This window comes from Hemiscyllium ocellatum, chromosome 7, assembly GCF_020745735.1.
Source record: "Hemiscyllium ocellatum isolate sHemOce1 chromosome 7, sHemOce1.pat.X.cur, whole genome shotgun sequence".
Taxonomy (NCBI): domain Eukaryota; kingdom Metazoa; phylum Chordata; class Chondrichthyes; order Orectolobiformes; family Hemiscylliidae; genus Hemiscyllium; species Hemiscyllium ocellatum.
The window spans coordinates 33,122,570-33,147,765 of NC_083407.1; the positions used below are offsets into that span (position 1 = coordinate 33,122,570).

Sequence of the window (25,196 nt, forward strand, 5' to 3'; positions counted from 1 at the left end):
CTTTGCTGATGAAGCAAACAGTTCATGGCTGCAGGCATAGCATTATATGAGGAACAAATAGCAGTAGTAAAATACAAAGATTTTGTAACCTAATTCACTGGGTGGGAAAGCAATGTGATCAGATCAGACACCCAGTTTTACTTCATTTACAGACTGGATAACTGATCTACTTTCTGCCAGATGGGTGAAAGCTAGCAGACAGGTTAGAATAGGAATTAGATTTTTTGTCACGTACTCACAGAAGCACAGTGAAAAGTTTATACTTTGCCACTTATGGCGCCATCTTAGGTACAAAAGTACCGAGGTACCGAATCTTAGGCACAAAGCAGAAAAATAGAGAAACACGATTAAAAAATTAAATATAGTCCTTTTTACTAAAAAGTAGAAAATCAAAGAAATGCAGTTAAAAGTTAAACATCGTAGTCTATTTTGCCCTGGCCAAGATGGACTCACGCTCCTCACAGGGGGTCGACTCACAACGCCACACACACACACACACACACACACACACACACTCTCTCTCTCGGCTCAAAATCACCCCCTGCCCTGGGCAGTCAGCTCTTGCTGCTTTGCAGCCTGTTCTGGTTCCCGCCATCTCCTCAGGCTGTCTATTCTCGCTCTCACCACTGGCCACCTCAGGCTGTATGTTCCTGCTCTCACTGCCACTCGGGATAACTGCCACCGACATTGGGTCCTCTTTTGCTACCACATTGAGCTCACACCCCTCACACTGGCTCAATCTCCCCCGTGATGATCTTCTCTGTTCTGCACACACTTGCTCCTCACACAAGGCAAATGAATGAAATGTGTGACACCTGTTCGCTTAAAGCTTGAACTGTACAGAATGGTAATGGGGTGGTACTAATGAAGAACAGCTCCTGATATTCACCCACTCACTCTCTTACACTGTCTATTTGCACTGCCAGGGAATCAGAAAGGCTAATGAAATGTTGGCTCTTATTTCAAGCAAGTTGGAGTATGAGGGTAGGGAAGTCTTCTTGCAACTGTACAAACTGATGGTGAGACCACATCTGGAGTCTTGGGAGCACTTTTGGTCCCCTTCTTTAAGGAAAGATATAATTTCAACAGAAACAGTTCAGAGAAAGTTCAATAGAATGAGCCCTGGTATGGAAGGATTGCCTTATGAGTAAAGGCTGAACATGTTTGGATTTTAATCACGAGAGTTTTGAAGATTGGAGGTGGATTAGTGGTGCTGGAAGAGCACGGCAGATCAAGCAGTATCCAAGGAGCAGTAAAATCGACATTTCTGGCAAAAGCCCTTAATCAGGAATACAGACAGAGAGCCTGAAGGGTAGAGAGGATCAATCTCACTGAAAAATACAGAAGTATTAAGACAAATGCTGAGATGCTGTTTCCCCTCATGGGAAAGGAGAAAGTGAGGACTGCAGATGCTGGAGATCAGAGCCAAAAAGTGTGATGGCTGTGTTTTTCCAGCGCCATATGTTTTGACTCCCCACATGGGAGCGTCTAGGATCACAAGACATCATCTCCAAATGAAGGGATGCCAATTTAAGGCTTGAGAGGAGGAGAAATTTCTTCTACCCGAGTGTTCTGAGTCTTTGGAATTCTTTGCTATAGAGAGCAGTGGGGGAAATGTCCTTGTGAATATTGAAGCTTGAGGTAGATAGATTCATGATCAGTAGGTGAATTATGGAATACAGGGAAAATGCAGGGAAGTGGATGTTGGGAGTGTCGGATCAGCCACGATCCGATGGAATGGCACAGCAGGCTCGAGGATCCGAATGGCCTACTTCTGCTCATATTTCTTATGGTCTTATAAGTTGTAATTACCTCCTGACTAAACTGGCTTAAAAAAGGCAATTTTCTGAGCTTTTAAAAGAAAACACAAGATTTTAAGGAATCTAAATAACGGATGTGCAATGCCAGTTAGTAAACATGTTACTTTGTATACTTTATAGTCTTTCAAGCATTAGACATTAACAGGAAATGTCTAAAAATATTTAAAACAATTCAGCAGTGCTTCTCTTAATTTTTAATGATAACACTTCTTCCGAGATGAATTATAAGTAAGCTACACTTCATTTTCACAGATGGTGTGGTATGCTTATTTTCTGATGTGATGTTTAAAAATATACATTGTTTACTTTGAAACCTAAAGAGATGTCAAGCACCTATGAGATGCTTTACTGAGCCAGCAGTTAAATTTTATTTTTACTAATTTGTAGTAAAATGACATCACTTAAAACACTAACATATGTTGCCCTCACTTTGAAATGGGCATCCTAGGATTTTGACCCAGTGTTGCTGATACACTTCACATTGAGAATAACTTGCAACTCAGGGAGAACTCAGATTTAGTATCATTAGTATATGCTGATTTACCTTGTCCTTTCAGATAGCAGTGATTTTGAAGGTGGGGGCTCACACAGATTGTGAAAAGTTAATCAAAAGGCCTGTCAGGAATTCCAACTATTGATAATGTTGAGACAATTGAATTCTGTTTAGGCAGTGCGAAGTAGACTGATGTAACAGGTCAGTGACTATCTATGCTGGACATTACATGGACTGCATTAAGGATACGTTCTGATGATTCAAAATGCCACCTCTACATTGTCCCTAAAGATGCTACAAGACTTGCTGAATTTCACCAGTGAAATAACTGCACAAAGGCTGGTCTCCTGTCACCAATCCACATGTTATTTACACGTGCACAGTCCTTGGGCTCTGACCAGCCAGCTCAAAGACAATCTCTAAACTTCTGTATCTCCTGTTTATAACTGTCAGTCAGGGCTCCCTGTTTGGCTCAGGTTAACCACCTAATCAAGGATTTCAGTCAATGAGATCCACTTGGAGCTGGTTCCAATCACTACAATTAATAATTTCTGTTTTTGTTTCTAACCATAAACATGGTGAGATTAGAGTGGTGCTGGAAAAGCACAGCAAGTCAGGCGGCATCCGAGAAGCAGGAAAATCGATGTTTCGGGCAAAAGCCCTTCGTCAGAATGACTGCAGCATCTGCAGCCCTCACTTTGGCCTTATAAACATGATCAGTCTGTAGCAGCTACACTGAAGCAGACAGAAGGCTGCCTCAGTGACTGTTTGCCCTCAAAAGTTGAATCAATCTCCTCCATAGCCTCTTTTCAATGCCTTTTACAGCTATTCTAAATATCTTTTCCAAAATGTGAAAAATTATCCTTACTCTTTTACAAAAACTTAATTCAAATGCAGCATTTGGAACATGGATAGTCACTGACCTAATACATTAACTCTATTTTACCTTCTCCACAGATGCTGTTTGATCTGCCATCGGTTTTTCAGCATCTTCCCTTTTTTTTGCTTCAAAGTTCCAAAATACATCTGTTTTAGTCCGTTATGAATAGTTATAAAGTTCCAATTTTTTTTTAAATGACCCCGATCTTTGCTTTTACTTCAGTTGACCTTTCAGATCTGAGAAATAGTAAACTCAATTCAGAACAATATCTTTTATTGACCACAGTAGACTCAAGGGTATTCCTGAAGGAAGCAGTGACCTTGCATCAGAATTGCCAGCGAATTTGTTATCCATGACAGAATGGAAGAATATGTACTCCTCCTTAACTTCTCATGTCACAAGCTGCAGGCCTCAGTCAGACTAGATGAATAGCTATGTCAAGTAAATAACGGGTATTTGTTGAAAGGCAAGAAATTAATCATGTTACTTATGCTACTCTCATACATCATTTGAAACCAGTTAAAACATGGTAAATCCTGAAAGCTGTCAGCAGCAGTTCCATTTTTGCATTCAAAGTTTTCTTGAAGACAAACAGAGAATGGAGGATGCCTATGTTTTTCTCTGACTGAGTACAGTTGAACACACAATCCCAAATATTGCACATGCGCTTGTTGTTGCATAATGGGAGAACAATTGTCTCCATTATGTCCAAAATCTGAACAGAAGTACTCAGCAGATCAGTATACATCTATGGAAAGAAAAACAAAATGATGTTTCTCTCTATAGATGTTATCTAATCTGCTGTGCCCTTCCAGCAGTTTTGTTTTGTTTTAAATTACAGATTTCTAACATCCACAGGATTCTGCTTTAACATTTTCAAGATCTAGGTGCTTCAGCTTGCAAATGGAGAAATTTATACATCATGTTGTAGCTGGATTGCCGTGGTCATGTAATCTCTAACTCTGGTATAAATGCTTTCACTTTAGCTTCCAGCAGCTCATAATCACCCATTATTTGAAATATGATTCGAGAAGTGTCCCACTGAAATTGTGTGGAATTTCAGAGTCATAAGTCTGCCAACTACTGTGCAAATTAATAAAAGAAAGAATTCAACCAGAGTTATTCAACTTTCAATTTCCAGGCAATCCAGAATTACCGTGAATGTTCCATTTGCTACTGCTATGTAAATGAAAGAAGCTGTGAGATGGAGTTAGCTTTTCCTTTCCATTCAGTGAAATAATTATGATATAGCTGCAGAATGAAACAAACAATATGAGCAAAAAAGAGTCGCAACAGTCATCAGCGTTGGGGGAAAAAATAATACGAATTGTGTTGCAATCTCGATTTCACTGTGGAGTAAAGAATGCAGATTACCAGATATTTTCAAAGCCTTTAATGTCCATTTTGAACCCCATTTTGTCACTTATGAATGAATTGTGTTTAGCATCAGAACACAGGGAAGAGTTTGCTCCACAACTTCATGAGTCTTACTAAACTGATCAGTTATATGACAGCACTGACATCTAGCTAAATCCTGTCAGTTTGAACAAATGGAAGATAGTGTCATCAAAGAACAAAGAAAGTTCACAGCCCAGGAACAGGTCCTTCGGCCCTCCAAGCCTGAGCCGATCCAAATCCACTGTCTAAACCTGTCGCCCAATTCCGAAGCATCTGTATACCTCTGCTCCCCACCAACTTGTGCACCTGTCCAGACGCATCTTAAAAGAATCTACTGTGCCTGCCTCTACCACCTCTGCTGGCAATGCATTCTAGGCACCTACCGCCCATAAGTAATCCCATGATAAACATGCATCACCTGGGAGAAGAAATATTACTCTCAAGAAGCCTAGTAACATGCGCAGAAGCTCTTACAGTTCATCAGCGAGATAGCATATTATAAAATAGTACAGACAAGGTGTTAGATGATGGTGAGAGACAATCCAGGACAAATAGAAACAAATTATTAGAAAAACAAGGAAAAACAACTTGCAGAGAAGAAAGAATGAGGCCTGTAGGCATGGTGTTAATGTTGAGCAGGACATCACATAATGTAAAAGAAGCCTGTTTAGTGAGTGGAAAGTAGTGCTCCAACTGCAGGAAGCTGAAAAAACTTTACACACAAGTGCTGAGCTAGAAAGAATCAATACTAGTCTATAATAATGACTGCTGAAGACAGGTCAGCTGATGATTCTGATAAATCACTTACACCATACAACAGATTGATATCATCAGTTTTAAGGTGATAAATGGATTGTGACTGTTAAAATGATGACTGCAAAAGAAGAGCATCAAGTGAATGTGAACTGTTAAGTAGACACCAGTATTTCTAGCAGCATCATGAGCTTCACAGACCTGTGCAGATTGGCACAAGTTGGAGACACAGAAATGAAGCCCACAAAGGTTTGTTAAGGCTAAATGATCAAATAATGCTCATGTCAACAGCTCAAATAAACTTACCTATAGTAAATGATTTTTTAAAAACAAATGTGGTGAAAACTCTCTCATTCTATATATATATATATATATATATCTATGTTACAAGTACCAATAATGAAAAGAAGCAAAATTACACATTTTGGTGGTTAAATAAAAACAGTTGTGCTTTTGATAAGGCTCACAGAATAGTGAAGCTCTCAACAATATAAAAACATTTGGGGACGTGGTGTGGGATGTTAACATGTGAGATCAGAGGTGGATGATGTGGAGGTTGGACTGGGGTGGGCAAAGTTAAAAATCACATAAAACCATAAAGCTTGTACTTTCAAATAAACCTGTTGGACTATAACCTGGTGTCATGTGATTTTTAGCTTAGATGTGGAGTAATAGTAATTGAGAAAGGATAACAAAACAGACAGCATTGGTCTCATATTCTAAAAGTAAAATGCCATTGGAAGGAACTAAAACTTTGTCTGATATGGTGAAATTCTCACTGATTATTTCATATAATTAGATTAAAACTACAATAATGGAATTAGAGAGGGATGTAGGTTTGCTCGCTGAGCTAAAGGGTTCATTTCCAGACATTTTGTTACCTTACTAGGTAACATCATCAATGGACCTCATACAAAGTAATGCTGAAAATCCCTGCTTTCTATTTATATGTTTGGGTTTCTTTGGGTTGGTGATATAATTTCCTGTGGTGAAGTCACTTCTTGTTCCTTTTCTCAGGGGTGGTAGATGGGGTAGATGCATTTGTTGGTAGAGTTCCGGTTAGAATGCCAGGCTTCTAGGAAATCTTCTCAAAATTCGCTAATTAGAGAGGGAGTTAAAAGTACAGAAAATCTAAGAATGCAAAATGATTAACATTTTAGCACACATTCATTCAGAATTTTGAAAGGTTCATGGGAAGCTCATAGGACTAACTGAGCTTCACAAACGTTATCCCAAAAATGGAACCCAGGTGGAATGTTTTGCATATCAAAGTTTAGCTTTAACTATACATTTGAATCTGAAGATAAACAATGCAATGAGAATGGGAGAAGTGAATAATCTAGATGACAAATATAAAGCATTTTTCACAAAAGAAGAGGCAATTCCTCTTTCTTCAAACTATATGAGTAAACCAATAACTATGTTAAGGGATACAGGAGTTACTCAACCCCTATTGCTGAAGAATGACATAATTTTTCCTCTAGTGAGAGGATTGAAAGCAAAAGTTACAATAAACAGAATGATTGGAGAGTACACCCCCTTTTGTTTGATAATATGCATTTGGCGTAGGACTTAATATCCTGAACAGATGTCGTTGAAGTTGTTCAAATATTACCCATGGATAGGATTGACTCACTTTAAGGTAGAGATGACTGGTGTGAGAGATATAATTTCAATCATAATCATAGAAGTCTGAGACAAGTTCAATAGGTGGAATAGTTATGAGACCATGTTCTATGTAAATTCCCATTATTTATAGTGACCAGAATAATTGTATAAATCAAATCCATTGGATAGGTTCCTAGACAGAAGATGAGGCACTCTTCCTCCAGGCGTCGTGTTGCCATGGTCTGGCAATGGAGGAGGCCAACGACCTGCATATCCTTGACGGAGTGGGAGGGGGAGTTAAAGTATTCAGCCAGGGCGGTTGGGTTGGTTGGTGCGGGTGTCCCAGAGGTGTTCTCTGAAACATTCCGCAAGTAGGCGGCCTGTCTCCCCAATGTAGAGGAAGCCACATCGGATGGAGTGGATGCAGTAAATGATGTGTGTGGAGGTGCAGGTGAATTTGTGGCTGATATAGAAGGATCCCTTGGGGCCTTGGAGGGAAGTGAGGGGGGAGGTGTGGCCGCAAATTTTGCATTTCTTGTGGTTGTAGGGGAAGGTGCTGGGAGTGGAGGTTGGGTTGGTGGGGGGTGTGGAGGGAGTAGTCAGTCCAGAATGCTGATAGGGGAGAGGAGGGAAATATGTCCTTGGTGGTGGGGTCTGTTTGGAGGTGGCGGAAATGATGAAGGAAGATACGATGTATGTGGAGGTTGATGGGATGGTAGGTGAGGAGCAGTGGGGTTCTATCCTGGTGGCAATTGGAGGGTTGGGGTTCAAGGGCGGAGGAGCGGGAAGCGGAGGAGATGCAGTAGAGAGCATCGTCAACCACGTCTGAGGGGAAATTGTGGTCTTTGAAGAAGGCCATTTGTTCTGTATTGGAATTGGTCCTCCTGGGAGCAGATGTGGTGGAGGTGAGGAATTGGGAATACGGGGTGGCGTTTTTACAGGGGGCTGGTGGAAGGAGGTGTAATCTAGGTAGCTGTGAGAGTCGGATGGTTTATATTAAATGTCAGTGTTGATTCAGTCGCCCGAGATAGAAATGAAGAGGTCTAGGAAGGGAGGGAGGATTCTGAGATGGGCCAGGTAAATTTGAGGTCAGGTAGAAGTTGTTAGTAAAGTGGATGAACTGTTCAACCTGCTCATGGGAGCACAAGGTAGTGTCAATACAATTGTCGATGTAGCGGAGGAAAAGGTGGGGGTTGGTGCCAAATACACTGTGTTCATCCACTTTCCTAACACCTTCTAACCCGACCTCAAATTTACCTGGACCGTCTCAGACTCCTCCCTCCCCTTCCTAGACCTCTTCATTTCTATCTCGGGCGACCGATTCAACATGGACATTTACTATAAACCGACGCCACATATGCTCCCAGGAGGACCAATTCCGATACCGAACAACCCAGATGGCCTCCTTCTTCAAATACAGCAATTTCCCCTCAGACGTGGTTGATGATTATCTCCACTGCATCTCCTCCACTTCCCGCTCCTCCGCCCTTGAACCCCAACCCTCCAATCGCCACCAGGATAGAACCCCACTGCTCCTCACCTACCATCCCACCAACCTCCACATACATCGTATCTTCCTTCATCATTTCCGCCACCTCCAAACAGACCCCACCACCAAGGATATATTTCCCTCACCTCCCCTATCAGCGTTCCGGAAAGACTACTTCCTCTGCGCCTCCCTCATCAGGTCCACACCCCCCACCAACCCAACCTCCACTCTCAGCACCTTCCCCTGCAACCACAAGAAATGCAAAACTTGCAGCCAAACCTCCCCCCTCACTTTCCTCCAAGGCCCCAAGGGATCCTTCCATATCCGTCACAAATTCACCTGCACCCCCACACACATCACTTATTGCACCTGCTGCACCCGATGTGGCCTCCTATACATTGGGGAGACAGGCCGCCTACTCGCGGAATGTTTCAGAGAACACCACTGGGGCACCCTCACCAACCAACCCAACCGCCCCGTGGCTGAACACTTCAACCCCCCTTCCCACTCCGCCAAGAGCATGCAGGTCGTTGGCCTCCTCCATCGCCAGACCATGGCAACACGACGCCTGGAGGAAGAGCACCTTATCTTCCGCCTAGGAACCCTCCAACTACAAGGGATGAATGCAGATTTCTCCAGCTTCCTCATTTCCCCTCCCCACACCTTATCGCAGTCCCAACCCTTGGACTCAGTAGCGCCTTCTTGACCTGCAATCTTCTTCCCGACCTCTCCGCCCCCAACCCCTCTCTGGCCTATCACCCTCACCTTAACCTCCTTCCACCTATCGCACTCCCAACGCCCCTCCCCCAAGTCCCTCCTCCCTACCTTTAATCTTAGCCTGTTTGGCACACCTTCCTCATTCCTAAAGAAGGGTTTATGCCCGAAACATCGATTCTCCTGCTCCTTGGATGCTGCCTGACCTGCTGCGCTTTTTCAGCAACACATTTTTCAGCTCTGATCTCCAGCATCTGCAGTCCTCACTTTGTCCTAAATAAAATCCATTGCCAGAGGTCAAACTGATACCCAAAGATGATTTGGAGTCGCTGAAACTTTCTTCAATATGTGCATAATTCAAAAGAAATGTTTCATAAATCTTTTTTAACTGAGGCTTAACAAGCAGACCTGAAAATAAGCATTTATAGCACAGTCAGCCCATAAAGAAGTCGAGGCTGAAGAAGTTCCAAAAGGGATATTATGATACTTTGGATTTCTGATGAGGGAGAGGAGTCATTTTCACAGACCTGCAAATGAAGATTCATCAGATAGTAGTACAGGCCAGGTATTGGAAAGAGACACTGCAAGTACCAAATGAAATTCCTATAGTGTATGGGAACCAGGACTGTAGCTTTAGGGTACAGGACCTTGAGTGTAGGGAGGTTAGGAATAATGCAGCGATCTCTAAGGAGGGTGCCTGTAACCAGAAAGGTGGATTGAAGTGTGTATACTTCAATGCCAGAAGTATAAGGAATAAGGTAGGTGAACTTGCAGCGTGGGTTGGTACCTGGGACTTCGATGTTGTGGCCATTACAGAGACGTGGGTAGAACAGGGACAAGAATGGCTGTTGCACGTTCCAGGGTTCAAATGTTTTAGTAGGATCAGACATGGGGGTAAAAAAGGGGGAGGCGTGGCATTACTTGTCAAAGACAGTATCACAGCAGTGGAATGGACGATGGAAGAGGACTTGCCATCTGAGGTAGTTTGGGCTGAGGTTAGAAATAGGAAAGGTGAGGTCACCCTGTTAGGTGTTTTCTACAGGCCTCCTAATAGTCCTAGAGAAGTAGAGGATAATATTGCGAGGATGATTCAGGAAAAGAGTGAAGGTAGCAGGATGGTTGTTATGGGGGACTTTAACTTCCCAGATATTGACTGGGAGAGCTATAGCTCGAGTTCATTAGATGGGTCGGTGTTTGTACAATGTGTGCAGGAGGGTTTCCTGACACAATATGTCGACAGGCCAACAAGAGGGGCGGCTATATTGGATTTGGTTCTAGGTAATGAACCAGGCCAGGTGTTAGACTTGGAGGTAGGTGAGCACTTCGGGGACAGTGACCACAACTCGGTGACTTTTACTTTAGTGATGGAGAGGGATAATCGTGCGCCGCAGGGCAAGAGCTATAGCTGGGGGCAGGGAAATTATGATGCAGTGAGGCATGACTTAGGATGTGTGGATTGGAAAAACAGGCTTCAAGAGAAGAACACTAATGAGATGTGGGGATTGTTCAAGGAGCAGCTACTGCGTGTCCTCGATAGGTATGTACCAGTCAGGCATGGTGTAAAGGGCCTTGTGAGGCAGCCGTGGTTTAGTAAGGAATTGGAGTCCCTTGTGAAAGGGAAGAAGGTGGCATATGTAAAAATGAGGCGTGAAGGTTCAGTAGGGGCGATTGAGAGTTATAAGGTAGCCAGGAAGGAGCTAAAGAGGGAGCAAAGAGAAGCGAGAAGGGGACATGAAAAGTCTTTAGCTGGTAGGATTAGGGAAAACCCAAAGGCTTTCTATAGGTATGTCAAGAATAAAAGGATGACTAGGGTAGGTATCGGTCCAGTCAAGGATAGTAGTGGGAAGTTGTGTGTGGAGGCGGAGGAGATTGGAGAGACATTAAATCAGTACTTTTCATCAGTATTCACTCAGGAACAGGACACTGTTGCTGATGTGAATATGGAATCACAAATAATTAGAATGGATGCCCTGGAAATATGCAGGGAAGAGGTTTTGGGAATATTGGAAAGGATGAATATAGATAAGTCTCCTGGGCCTGATGGCATTTACCCCAGGATCCTATGGGAAGCTAGGGAGGAGATAGCAGAGCCATTGGCCTGGATTTTTATGTCATCATTGTCAACGGGAATAGTACCAGAGGACTGGAGGATAGCGAATGTGGTCCCAATGTTCAAGAAAGGGAGTAGGGATAGCCCTAGTAACTATAGGCCAGTGAGTCTGACTTCAGTGGTGGGCAAAGTCTTAGAGAGAATGGTAAGGGATAAGATTTATGAACATCTGGGTAGGAATAACGTGATCAGGGATAGCCAGCATGGTTTTGTGAAGGGCAGGTCGTGCCTCACAAACCTTATTGAGTTCTTTGAGAAGGTGACTAAGGAAGTGGATGAGGGTAAAGCAGTAGATGTTGTGTATATGGATTTTAGTAAGGCGTTCGATAAGGTTCCCCATGGTAGGTTAATGCTAAAACTTCGGAGGTATGGCATTGAGGATACATTAGAGGTTTGGATTAGGAATTGGCTGGCTGGAAGGAGACAGAGGGTAGTAGTTGTTGGATTATGTTCATCTTGGAGCGCAGTTACTAGCGGTGTACCACAAGGATCTGTTTTGGGACCATTGCTTTTTGTTATCTTTATAAATGATCTAGAGGAAGGACTTGAAAGCTGGGTAAGCAAGTTTGCGGATGACACAAAAGTCGGTGGAGTTGTGGATAGTGAGGAAGGAAGTGGTAGGTTACAGCGGGATATAGATAAGTTGCAGAGCTGGGCGGAAATGTGGCAAATGGAATTCAATGTAGCTCAGTGCGAAGTCGTTCACTTTGGTAGGAATAACAAGATGATGGATTACTGGGCTAATGGTAGGCTACTTGGTAGTATGGATGAGCAGAGGGATCTTGGTGTCTATGTACACAGATCTCTGAAAGTTGCCACCCAGGTAAATAGTGCTGTGAGGAAGGCATATGGTGTACTGGGCTTTATTGGCAGAGGAATTGAGTTCCGGAGTCCTGAGGTCATGTTGCAGTTGTATAAGACTCTGGTGCGGCCTCATCTGGAGTATTGTGTGCAGTTTTGGTCGCCATACTATAGGAAGGATGTGGAAGCTTTAGAACGAGTGCAGAGGAGGTTTACCAGGATGTTGCCTGGAATGGTAGGAAAATCTTATGAGGAAAGGCTGAGGCACTTGGGGCTGTTCTCATTGGAGAAGAGAAGGTTTAGGGGAGATCTGATAGAAGTGTATAAGATGATTAGGGGTTTAGATAGGGTAGATACTAAGAACCTTTTACCGCTAATGGAGTCAGGTGTTACTAGGGGACATAGCTTTAAATTAAGGGGTGGTAGGTATAGGACCGATGTTAGGGGTAGATTCTTCACACAGCGGGTTGTGAGTTCATGGAATGCCCTGCCCGTATCAGTGGTGAACTCTCCTTCTTTATGGTCATTTAAGCGGGCATTGGATAGGCATTTGGAAGTTATTGGGCTAGTATAGGTTAGGTAGGATTCGGTCGGTGCAACATCGAGGGCCGAAGGGCCTGTACTGCGCTGTATCCTTCTATGTTCTATGTTCTATGTAGCTATACGTGAAAGTCAAACATTGACAAATCTGTATTTTATCAAGCCAATTCTTCATAAGGACATAACACATTGCTGTAAAACTTCCCATTCTTGTCAGTTAGTAGGAAAACCTCAACATATAATCAAATTATACATCGGAGAAAGTGAGGACTGCAGATACTGGAGATCAGAGCGAAGTGTGGCACTGGAAAGGCACAGATGGTCAGACAGCATCTGAGGAACAGGCGAGTTGATGCTTTGGACATGAGCCCTTCATCAGGACATTCCTGATCGAAAATCGATTCTCCTGCTCTTCAGATGCAGCCTGACCTGCTGTGCTCTCCCAGCACCACTCTTCACGACCTTTAATATACATGCCATTTTTGAAGAGCCATTCTGTACAGAATTAACCGACAGTGTAGTGTGACAATGCTATGGCTTTAAAAGATGTATTTTGCCATTTTTCTATGGAGAGGGGTTGAGACAGAGATGTTCAATTGTCTGCTTCAAGCCAATAATTTAAAGAATTTGCGAGGCCTTGGGATCAATAAAGTTGGGCGTAAAAGAAGCAGCCTGAATGGGGTCACGCTTCCACTGAACCCGGACTTGTAACCTAGTTTGCAGCAATAGTTGCTGGAGTCTTGAAGCTGAAAGTGGACACTTTTTTTCCCTCTCTTTGTTACAAGTAAAAGTTGGGTTTCTCTTCCTGCTGCTAGAATTGTGTGGGAGACAATCTATTTTAGTGAATTTATCTTTCAAGGTTGTTTATGAGTGTTATGACATTGGAATGGTTAATGAATAGGTTATTAATTTTTTTTAAGTGTTTTGACAGTTACAATTGGCCTAATTATTTTATTTTTATTTTGCCTGAATTTTAACTATAGTGTATAAATAAAGTGTTGTTTTGCTTCAAGTCTTGTAGTTCGACCAATTGAAATGCAACTAGAATGCAATGTGTGGTATTTGTTTTACAAATAAGAAAAGATTTAGACTCCAGGCTATCTCCTTGACATGCTTTGAGGGGGATTTGATCTGGTCCATAACAATAGGACCTTTACCAAAATTTAAAGTCAGATACTGGTAGATACTTACAATGGTGGATGTGACAAACCAAATTTCAGAAGTTATTTGTTTGAGAACAATTACAATTAAAATAGTAGTAGCTAAACAAACTCAACTAATTTTGCTGGAAGAAAAATGTTCCAAAATTATGTCTACTGGTTTTAAAGACATAATAGGTAAGATGAGTATAAAGCAGTTAAAGTATTTTGAAGTCACCAGCAATATTAGTTTGTCAACCTGATGAGCTGACCAGATTCTCCATAAATAATAGAAAGGTATATACAGCAAGAAAATCAGTGTCTCATTTCTTTTGAAAATGAATTATTATAGAAGGGATACTGGAAAGTACAATCAACAGAGAGCTAAAGAAATATCAGATTTTAAAGCATCGAAAAGATTGTATCAAAGGTGAGTCAAGGAGGTAAAAACAATGACTGCAGATGCTGGAAACCAGATTCTGGATTAGTGGCACTGGAAGAGCACAGTAGTTCAGGCAGCAGCACGCCCCCCTACAACCCACTACCTGGTCAGGTCCACGCCCCCCTACAACCCACCCTTCCATCCTGGCACTTACCCCTGCCACCGCAGGAACTATAAAACCTGTGCCCACACCTCCTCCCTCACCTATATCCAATGCCCTATAGGAGCCTTCCAAATCCATCAAAGTTTTGCCTGCACATCCACTAATATCATTTATTGTATCTGTTGCTCCCGATGCGGTCTCCTCTACATTGGGGAGACTGGGCGCCTCCTAGCAGAGTGCTTTAGGGAACATCTCCGGGACACCCGCACCAATCAACCACACTGCCCCATGGCCCAACATTTCAACTCCCCCTCCCACTCTGCCGAGGACAACGAGGTCCTGGGCCTCCTTCACTGCCACTCCCTCACCACCAGACGCCTGGAGGAAGAATGCCTCATCTTCCGCCTTGGAACACTTCAAACCAGGGCATCAATATGGACTTCAACCATTTCCTCATTTTCCCTTCCCCCACCTCACCCTAGTTCCAAACTTCCAGCTCAGCACTGTCCCCATGACTTGTCCGGACTTGTCCTACCTGCTTATCTCCTTTTCCACCTATCCACTCCACCCTCTCCTCCCTGACGTATCACCTTCATCCCCTCCCCCACTCACCCATTGTACTCTATGCTACTTTCTCCCCACCCCCACCCTCCTCTAGCTTATCTCTCCACTCTTCAGGCTCACTGCCTTTATTCCTGATGAAGGGGTTTTGCCCGAAACGTCGATTTCGTTGCTCCTTGGATGCTGCCTGAACTGCTGCGTTCTTCCAGCACCACTAATTCAAAGGTGAGTCATGCCATTTGAATTTATCCAGGATACATCTTAGGACAATGACAAGTGTTTCAGAGAACAGTGAAAATAAAGGCAAAACTAGAATTCCCCGTTCCGAAAAGTAGATGTGAACCACGATGTCTTCAAGGAATTGTGGTTTTCATTGGAAATTTGTGCTAAGCTTTATCTCATTAGTTGTACATCTCACCAATTGATTATGAAAACAGGCAAGGGTCACAAGAGTGACAAAAGCGTTTTTGGAATCTGAAGACAATCCTAACAAATGCATTGGTGTTGTCAGTCTCAATTTCACAAATTTTTTAAAGTGATGCTGTCAGTGATTGAGGTTGGGTTTGACCTTTTTCAGTCAATCATTATTACCAAGCAGAGAGAAACCTGCAAGGTACTTTTCTAAGAAAATGATTCTAACATAAATAAGGAAACTTTGGAAGTGTTACTAGCCTTTAAACATTTCAAAATGTATGTCCACCACAAACATAAAGCAATTGCCTGAATTGAGGAGTTGTACTTCTGAACAGGAAATTTGCCAATGTCACTCAGCTTTTAAGAAAGGTGTCAGAAGGAAACCATGGAACTTCAAACCAGTTAGCTTGATGTCTGTGGTGGTGAATTTGGTGGTGTCTACAAAATTTCAGTTATTCAGGGAGAGTAACATGGATTCATGAAGGCAATCTCTGACAAATCTCAAAGTTTTTGAAGAGGTGACAAAGATGGTGAAGAGAGGTAAACCAATGGATGTTGTTTAAATGGGCTTTCAGAAAGCTTTTGATCAAGTCCCACACAAGACTGTTAACTGGGAAAGAAGCTCATGGAATTGAGGACAAATTATTGACATGGATAGGAAATCGGTTGAGTCACAGGAAACATCCAGTTGGCATAATGACACTCGCATTGGCAGGACATCACTAGTGTTATTCCACAGGAATTGTGTTGGAGCCTCAATTATTTACAGTAGTTATTCACGACTTTGATATGTGTGAGATAATGCATGTCAAACTGAAAAAAGGATAGTTCAAAGTATTTTTTTTAGAAGGCATAAAGTTGAATATAATGCAAGCCTAATGAGATTTGGTATTCAGTGGTTAAAATGCCACAAACAGGTACAGAACATTGTCAAGAATGCTAATGGAATGCTGGCCCTCAGATCTAAATGGCGGAAATATAGAGATGTAGATGTTACGTTGCAGTTACAAAAATACCATTTCGACCCAACTTGAAGTACTGCGAGCAGGTTTGGACAGCACACCTCAGGAAGGAAGTTGGCTCTGGAGGACCTTCACTGCAGGGGTACATGAATGAAACCTGGACCTCAGGGGTTAAATTATGAGGAGAGATTTGCCAGTCAGGGCCTTATTTTCTAGATTTTGGAGGTTTAAAGGACTTAAAGATATTAAAAGGAAAGGCAGGATATATAAAAATAAATTATTCCCACTGGTTGAAGATTTTAGATTCACGGGGCATAGTTTAAATATTAGGGCCAGGCTGATCAGGAAAGACGTTAGAAAGCACATCTACATTGAAAGAGTAGAAGAGATTTGGAACTCTCTTCCTCCAATGGCAGTCGATGTTAATTTATTTGTTAAAGTTAAATCTGAGATTGACAAATTTTAACTTTTATCAGTGGCAGTATGGCTCAGTGGCTCATAACTGTCTCACAGTGCCAGGGACCCGGGTTTGATTCTAGCCTGGGGTGACTGTCTGTGTGGAGTTGGTACATTCTTCCCATGTCTGTGTGGGTTTCCATCCACAATCCAAAGACGTGCAGGAGAGGTAAGATGGCCATGTTAAATTACCCATAGCATTCAGGGGTGTGTAGGTTAGGTGCATTAGTCAAGGGAAATGCAGAATAATAGAGTAGGGGAATGGGTCTGGGTGCATTACTCTTTGGATGGTCGGTGGAGACATTTTGGGCCAGATGGCCTGTTTTCACACTATAGGGATTCTTAAAAAAATATAAGCATATGGGCCCAAGGTAGATATATGGAGCTAGATCACAGATCAACCACGATCGTTTTGAATGACAGAGCAGGCTTGAGGGACTGAATGGCCTATTGCTGTTCCTATATTCTACCACAAACTGACAATCGTCTCTTAATATTTGAAGGGAAATTCAAAACCCGAAATGTCAGACTAGTTCAATAGAACTTTTTAATTCAATTATAATACAACAAATGTTCATATCACTGGAAAAGAGAATATAATGCTATCGAGAATTATAACAATGACAGAATAGTTTGGAGATTTTTGAAGATTGACAAGGAATTGTACAAATCCAAGATAAAGAGTCAGGGCATCATTGAATATAATTGTTTTGTGTTCCATAATTATGCATACCTACATTGTGTCATGAAATGCATTTGAAAATGACATTTCATCTTAAAAGTATGGATGTATATAAATAGCACATATTTACGAGTTAGCAGAATATGGAGCTGGTCGGACAATATTGGGTTGAAGAAAGATTTAACATGGGATTTCTATGAAAAGTTAAAAGGTCAAACAGAAGATGGCTTACAATTCAAGTAAAATCAAAGTATTGCAGATGCTTGAAATTTGAAATAATAAAATCAGAAAGTACTGAAGAAACCCAGCAGGTATGTCAGCATCTCTGGTGGAAGAAACAGAGTTAATATTTTGAAAGTTCTGAAGAAGTGCCTTTGGTCTCAAAGGATTATGTCCTTTAGAAGTTGTTCACTATTCTCCTCTCAGCTTTTAATGCTTCTATGTTTTGCACCATTTATAAATTTTAAAATTATGTTTTTACAACATGGTTTAGTTTATTCCTGATAATTGGGAAAAGCAGAAGTCCTAATATTAGCCATTGAAGAACTCCACAATAAACCATTTCCCAGTCTGAAAGATCATAGAATCCCTACAGTGTGGAAACAGGCCTTTCAGCCTAACAAGTTCACACTGACCCTCCAAAGACTAACCCAACAAGACCCGTTCCCCTACTTTGCATTTTTACCCCTGACTAATGCACCTAAACTACACTTCCCTGAACACCATGGACAATTTAGCATGGCCAATTTACTAATCTGGCCATATTTGGATTGTAGGAGGAAACCAGAGCACCCAGAAGAAATCCATAAAGACATGGGCAAGACGTGCAAACTTCACACGGACAGTTGCCCGAGGCTGGAATCAAACCTGGGTCCCTGGCACTGTGAGGCAGCAGTGCTAACCACCAAGCCACCGTGCTGCCAGTAACTATGTCCAGTAACTAATTGTTTCCTATCAAGCAGGAAATGTAATACTCATGTCTCTACTATCCCTTTTATTCGATGTTCTTGAACTTTGCTCGCAAATCTGTTGTGTGGCATTGCATCTGAAAGTCAATATATAGGATATCAATAGCATTACCCTGATCAATCACATTATCTCTCCAAAGACTTTTGTGAGTCAATTAAATAAAATTTCCATCTATCTTTTCATAATTAACCCTTATTTATACATGCTAATGCAAACATAATAGCTCTGACAGAGCTAACTTTACAGATTACATAAAGCAGCACCTGATGTGATGGTGTTTTATACTTTTTGGATGGGGAAATCAAGATCCTAATGCTGACAGATGCATCATCATGGACTCCTGATAGTCCAATTATTATGTAACACAAGCCAATAATTTGTAACTATTGGTACGCTTCTCATTAAGAATGGTTTATCATCTACAATGCAAAAATAGGCCTTTATATAGAGTATAGAAAGGATGATTAGAAGGTTCTTCAGGTGCAGCGGCAGTGTCTCTACCTCTGGGCCAGGAGGCCTGAGCTTAAGTATCATTTTCTCCAGAGGTGGGCAATAACCTGTGTGAGCAGATTGATTAGGAAAATATCCAGAAAGGAGGATTAGTGGCAGTACTGTCTCGCAAACATCAGTTCCTAGTGGTTGTTGCTGCAACAATTATAACACAATTCTGTCCTAAATTACTGGTAGATATTTCTCTACCACAGGGCTGGTATGGAATTGCTTGGCTTATAATTGCATTTCTTTTATCAATGAACTCACCTTCCCTGCATTCTGCAGCAAAGAGTTCCCAATTTGAGTGAAAAAATTCTCATCTCTCTGCTAAAAGGGAAGCCCCAATTTAAAACAATACCACCTAGCTTTAGACTCACCCCAAGAGAAAGCATAATTTTAAGCTGTAGTCATAACAATGTTCTGTATAACTGAACCAGAACAACCCTCTTTTCGTAATAAAGGGTAGCATTACAATAGCTGCTAAGCCATCTGAACACTCTTCACAACAGAATTCTGCAATCATTCTCCGTTTAGGCAACATGCTCTTTTTGAAATTCTTCCTACCAAAGTGAACAACTTCACATTTTCTTGTATATGTTCCGCATGCCAGATCTTTGCCCACTCATTTGATCTACCCATATTCCTGCAACTGCCTTATAACTTCTTCGCAATAAGTGTGGCTCACATTAATCCAAAGTTAAAAATCATACAACACCAGGTTATAGTCCAACAGGTTTAATTGGAAGCAGCTGAAAATGTGTTGCTGGTCAAAGCACAGCAGGCCAGGCAGCATCTCAGGAATAGAGAATTCGACGTTTCGAGCATAAGCCCTTCATCAGAGCGACGCTCCTTCATCAGGTGATTGTCACATCAGGTGATGAAGGAGCGTTGCTCTGAAAGCTAGAGTGCTTCCAATTAAACCTGTTGGACTATAACCTGGTGTTGTATGATTTTTAACTTTGTACACCCCTGTCCAACACCAGCATCTCCAAATCACATTAATCCAAGAATCGTGTCTCAAGGTGCTTATTTTCTCATTGGACTAGAAACGTACGCTAAGGAAACTTCTTCTGACATACTTCAGTTACTGTCCCCTTCATACCCCATTTATGCTCATATCCCAATTTATATCCAAATCAGTAAAATCCTCCATTATAACCATGCTATAACTCTTGCACTCTGTAATTTCCTTGCAGATACATTTGTCTGCATCCTCTCACTTCCCATTTCTAAATTTTCAAAGCAGAAATCTTTAAGATATTTAGTTGCTCCCTAGTTTACCTAGTGATTCAAATAATTTCCAATGCTTCATTTAACTACTTTAATAGCATGTCACTAATTTATGTAGGTGATATTTGCTTCCTAGCAATTGGACTCAACAGACAAATAAATATTATGGCAACATAAGCAACTCAGAGGCTAGGAATTCAACATCGAGTGATACACCCGTTGATTCCTCAAAGCCTGTCCACCATCTAGAAGTCAAGAGTGTGAAAGAATGCTCTTCACTTGCCTGGATGAATGCAGGAGCTCCAATGACCCCATCCAGGACAAGGTAGGTGGTTTGATTTATACCCTTTCTATCAACGTAAATAAGGGCTTCATCCAACAGCTGCAGACATGGCAAAAGTATGCGCCATGTACAAGCTTGTTAGAAAGTGAGGTCCCTTTAAAACTCTGTTCTTTTATTATTTCATATTTAGTATTTTCTGAGTAACATTTGACTTCATCTGACTGTGTTAGAGTTGTAATTAGTCTTGTGAACTTTTATTTTGCACCTGTAGTGTCCCTATCTCTGGTCTTGGAGGGCTAGGTTCAAGTTCCATCTGCTGCAGAGGTGTTTCATAAATGCCTGAACAGGTTGATTAAAATAGCTAACGGCCAGCTTTCTACAAGTGTCAATAAAAGATCTATCAGATGCCAGATTACCTTATTATGAATGTGATGTTTTGGAAAACAAGAAATTTGTGTTCTGAGAAGGAATGAGAAGTTGGCTTCAAATGGAAATGGGCAAGGGAACAACATTGATTTGACCTCACGTGTAAATGCTCTATGGTCATTGGCCAAAAGGATTTAGACAATTGATTGCCACATTGTAAACTATCACACCCAAGAAAGTGAATATATCAGCAAGTGCTCAGGAGCAGGCAATGGTCCTCATCAAGTGGTCTTTATAGGCGGCAATCCTCAACAGGCACTTACGTTCGCCAGATGGAAGATAGATCTGAAGAAGAGGACCAAGACACAGGGAAGAGTTTCCCAACACTTTGGCTAGATTTTGCCTTCACAACATTATTGAGAACAACACAGTCTGCACCAAAGCATGTGTATCATCAGACATCAATGCAACATCCCTAATTATTACAATTGCAAAATTTCTTTGCTTAATTAACTCATGTATCATATCTAAACTGCTACTTCTTATCAAACTCAATAAACTGGCTACAAATTTCTTACTAATGTCAACGGGTAACTGTAATCATGAACATTCATTACACTACAACACAGGTCTGATAGCATATTCCAAACTCATGACCTTCACCACCAGAAGCACAAGGTGAAGGGAAACAATATCATACAAGATTTCCTCCAAACCAAACAACATTATGAATTTGAACTATTGTTCAATTTTTGATGTAAAATTGGGTGGGATGAAGTTGGCACTATACCCAACATCCACTCACCACCTTTCTGATTTTACTCACCACTGAGGAGTGATTTCACATGACCATTCAAGTCTTTAAAATGGTCAGTCAATGGCCATTTAAGGACCTGCAACTGCCATAATTGGGATTTTACTTGGGTGGGAGGGGCCAATGCCATCACCTGCCAGCTTTATTGTAACCTGATTGGCAGTCTCTCCTCTTTGGAAATCCATTTTACAATAAGCACTTTCTGCATGTGATCTCCCTAGCCCTGAAATGGCCAGCTCCCATATTCTCACTGAGGAGGCCAAGTTGGCAAGTCCAGTCGAACTGGAAAGCAGTGGAGTTGTGATAATGTCACTGGCATAGTAATCCAGAATCCAAGGCTAATGTTCTGGGTATAGAGGTTAGAATCTTGCTGTATCAGACAGCAAATTTGAATTCAATAAAATGTCTGGAATCAAAAATCACTGTCAATTGATATTTTTTTTAAAAATGTCTGGTTCACAAATATCCTTTAGGGAATGAAATCTGTCATCCTTACCTGGTCTGGGCTACAAGTGACTTCAAACCCTCAACAGTATGGTTGACTCTGAAGTATCCTCTAAAATGGCCCTGACATGCCACAGAGATCAATGGGCAACTTGGGATATGCAATAAATAGTGATTCAGTCAGCAATGCTCATATCTGTGATTAAATTTTAAAAAAACTTGCCTTTGCTTTAAGAAAAAATCTGGACTTACCTTAAACCAAACCCTAGAACTACCTCTAATTATGGGTCCATGGCACTTCTTCTTCAGGGAAGATCTGTAGCTCCAGCATTGTCTATCGCTCCCTGTGATACTGCTCTGATTTGAGACCTACTTACTAATCAAATGCTCAGTAATTCTCAGACCTGTTGGACAAGGGCATATTGGAAAGAGCTGAGAGTTCATTACTAGATGAGCATAGAAGTTTACCATTGAACCAATTAATTGTCTCCTGGCCATCAATTTGTTGCATGATGATCTAGTCAAACACAGGTGGGCTCAAATCCATTCTTTAAGAATGAGCTGGAGTGGAATTGTTGAAATAATGACACCGCTTAAAATTCAGCTTATATTTTCTTTCCTTCATTATTACTGGATCAAAAATCAGGAGCTTTCTTCCTTTCCAGCACTACAGGTGTACCTATGGCAATGGACTGCAGCAGTTCAAGAAGGTGGTTAACCATCACCATCTCAAGGGCTACTTCGGGTCCACAATAAAAGTTAATCTTAACTGCAATACTCACATCCCATGAAAGAATAATAGTTTTCAAGCAGATTCACGTTGCTCAAACATTTTAAAGCTATTATTTGCCTTTCTGTGGGAGGAACCATTATATCTGATATCTGTGACCTTCATCCCCTTCTTTGTCTCACACTGCACTGTAAAGGTATTTGCTTATGTTCCATTTTCCAGCTAAAACATCACTTTATCTTATCTGTTTTCAGATATTGAGGAACCTATTGTGTATTTTCGACATTAAACTTGGGTTGATTGGTTTGACTCACCTTAGCGTGTCCTGCCCTTGTTATTGAAAGCATGTCAAACAGCTGCCCAGTGTAATATTGTACTCCACTGAACAGAATCACAGAGATGCTGTCACCTTCTTTTTCTATTGTAGATAAAATATTTTCACTTCTTAGGGTTTCTTCTCCCTAAAAACAAACAGTGGATTATGCTTTTTGATGGTAAAGTTAAATAACGAAATTGTAGTTCATACAGTCATTGAAAGTTTAAAATATTTTTCAGTTTAATATGGAAAACATGTCCAGGATTTCAACACAATTCCAAAAATTTTGGCCTTTAGAAAACTTCAAGTGCCTCAGAAAATTTAACATCTTCCACTGTCAGTCATTCTCTTCCAAAATATACTACAAACTTCCAATACACGTCTGATATTTATGAAAAGAAAGATAAAGACTTTCCTATCTGCCAAATTAAGGCATTCTAAATTGTGCTTTACTCTTCTGTAAAGCAAAATCACAAAGATTATTTTCTTCAAACACCTAAATAGAAAAAAAATGAGCGGCATGGATACCGTAAACAGGCAAAGTCTTTTCCCTGGGGTTGGGGAGTCCAGAACTAAAGGGCATATGTTTAGGGTGAGAGGGGAAAGATATAAAAGAGACCTAAGGAGCAATATTTTCACACAGAGGATGGTATGTGTCTGGAATGAGCTGTCAGAGGATGTGGTAGAGGCTGGTACAATTGCAACATTTAAGAGGCATTTGGATGGGTATATGAATAGGAAGGGTTTGGAGGGATATGGGCCGTGTGCTGGCAGGTGGAACTAGATTGGGTTGGGATATTTGGTCGGCATGGATGGGTTGGACTGAAAGGTCTGTTTCCATGCTGTACATATTTATGACTCTATGACTCTAAGAGTGTAAAGGGAAACATATTAACAAAATGACATTGGACGTGATAATGTGGAATGGCATGAATGTTAGAAAACAGTGCCATGCAAACCACATTTGAACATTATAGCAGGAATGCCCTTCATCGCCTGTTGAGTTTTAACCAATCTCATGTTGTGCATGGATGCTTAAATTCAATTAACTATGTTTTCCATATTAATTTTGGCCATAAGTTACAGGTGCAAAATTATATTGGTATTTGGACAGTTTTATGACTGTATTGTTGGTATTTCACATCAGTATTTCAATGCAGGAGCCAACAGTCTGGGAATGGTATCCCTACAGTCAGCAGCACCTTGAAGCAATCCGATATGACAACTGAGAAAAGGGACAATCAGAAGGAGGACAACAGTAGTGGAAAAAGCAAGGAAGATGCTCCAGGGAGCAAATCTGACTGAAGTTCTATTGAGAATATGGAGTGAATGGAAGAGAAGGCAGTGAATGACAGTTCAATAAAGTTGTTGACTTAAATTGTCGAAGGAAAACGTGGTTCTCTAAACGTTTCCTTATTAGAACATTATCACATCAGCATTAGCTCACTTTCAATCTTCTGGAAATTGTGTCATGTCATGTATTTCACTGAAGGAACAAAACATTCAAATTAAATCTTACTTGCTATGATAAGCAGTGGAACTAGAATAGGCCATTCACCCTGTTGAGCCTGCTGCTCCATTCCATTACATCTTGTCTGATCATCCGCCTCACATTCTCACACTATGTCCATATCCTTTTATATCATTAGTTTCCAGAAAGCTATCAATTTCTCTCTTGAATCTATTCAATGATTGAGCTTCTACTGCCACCTGGGGTAAAGAATTCAAAATATTCACCACTGTGTGAAGAATTTCCTCCTCACCTCAGTCTTAAAAGGCTTACTCCATATTTGGAAATTATGTCTACTGGTTCAACACTTAACAGGCAGAGGAAAGTTTCTATCTACATCTACATTGTCATGTTCTGAGATTTTTGACCAATTCTATTAGGTCTCCCCTCATTCTTTAAAACTCCAAAGACTATGAATCCAATTTCCTCAATCTCTCCCATCAAACCATCTCACCCTTGCATGGATTGGCCTGCTAAACCTCCATGGCACCGTTGTAAATATATCATTCCTTCGATAAGGAAATCAAAACTGCACACAACATTTCAGGCACAACTTCATCAAGGCTCTTTACAATATCAGAAATGCATTCTGACTTCTACACTCAAACCTCCTTCTAATGCAGAGCAATGTACCATTTGCCTTCCTAATTACTTGCAATACCTGCATGCTTGCTTTT

The 25,196-nt window shown here is 41.2% G+C and overlaps 1 protein-coding gene across 1 annotated transcript in view; it reads right to left on the reverse strand.

Annotated features, from left to right (window-relative positions):
* The window catches only part of kynu (kynureninase), a 141,383-nt gene that overhangs the window by 76,223 nt on the left and 39,964 nt on the right, over positions 1-25,196 (reverse strand). The window contains exon 8 of the mRNA XM_060827739.1: positions 23,008-23,154. Coding sequence (XP_060683722.1) covers positions 23,008-23,154 — 147 coding nt within the window. The remainder of the gene's footprint in view (positions 1-23,007; positions 23,155-25,196) is intronic.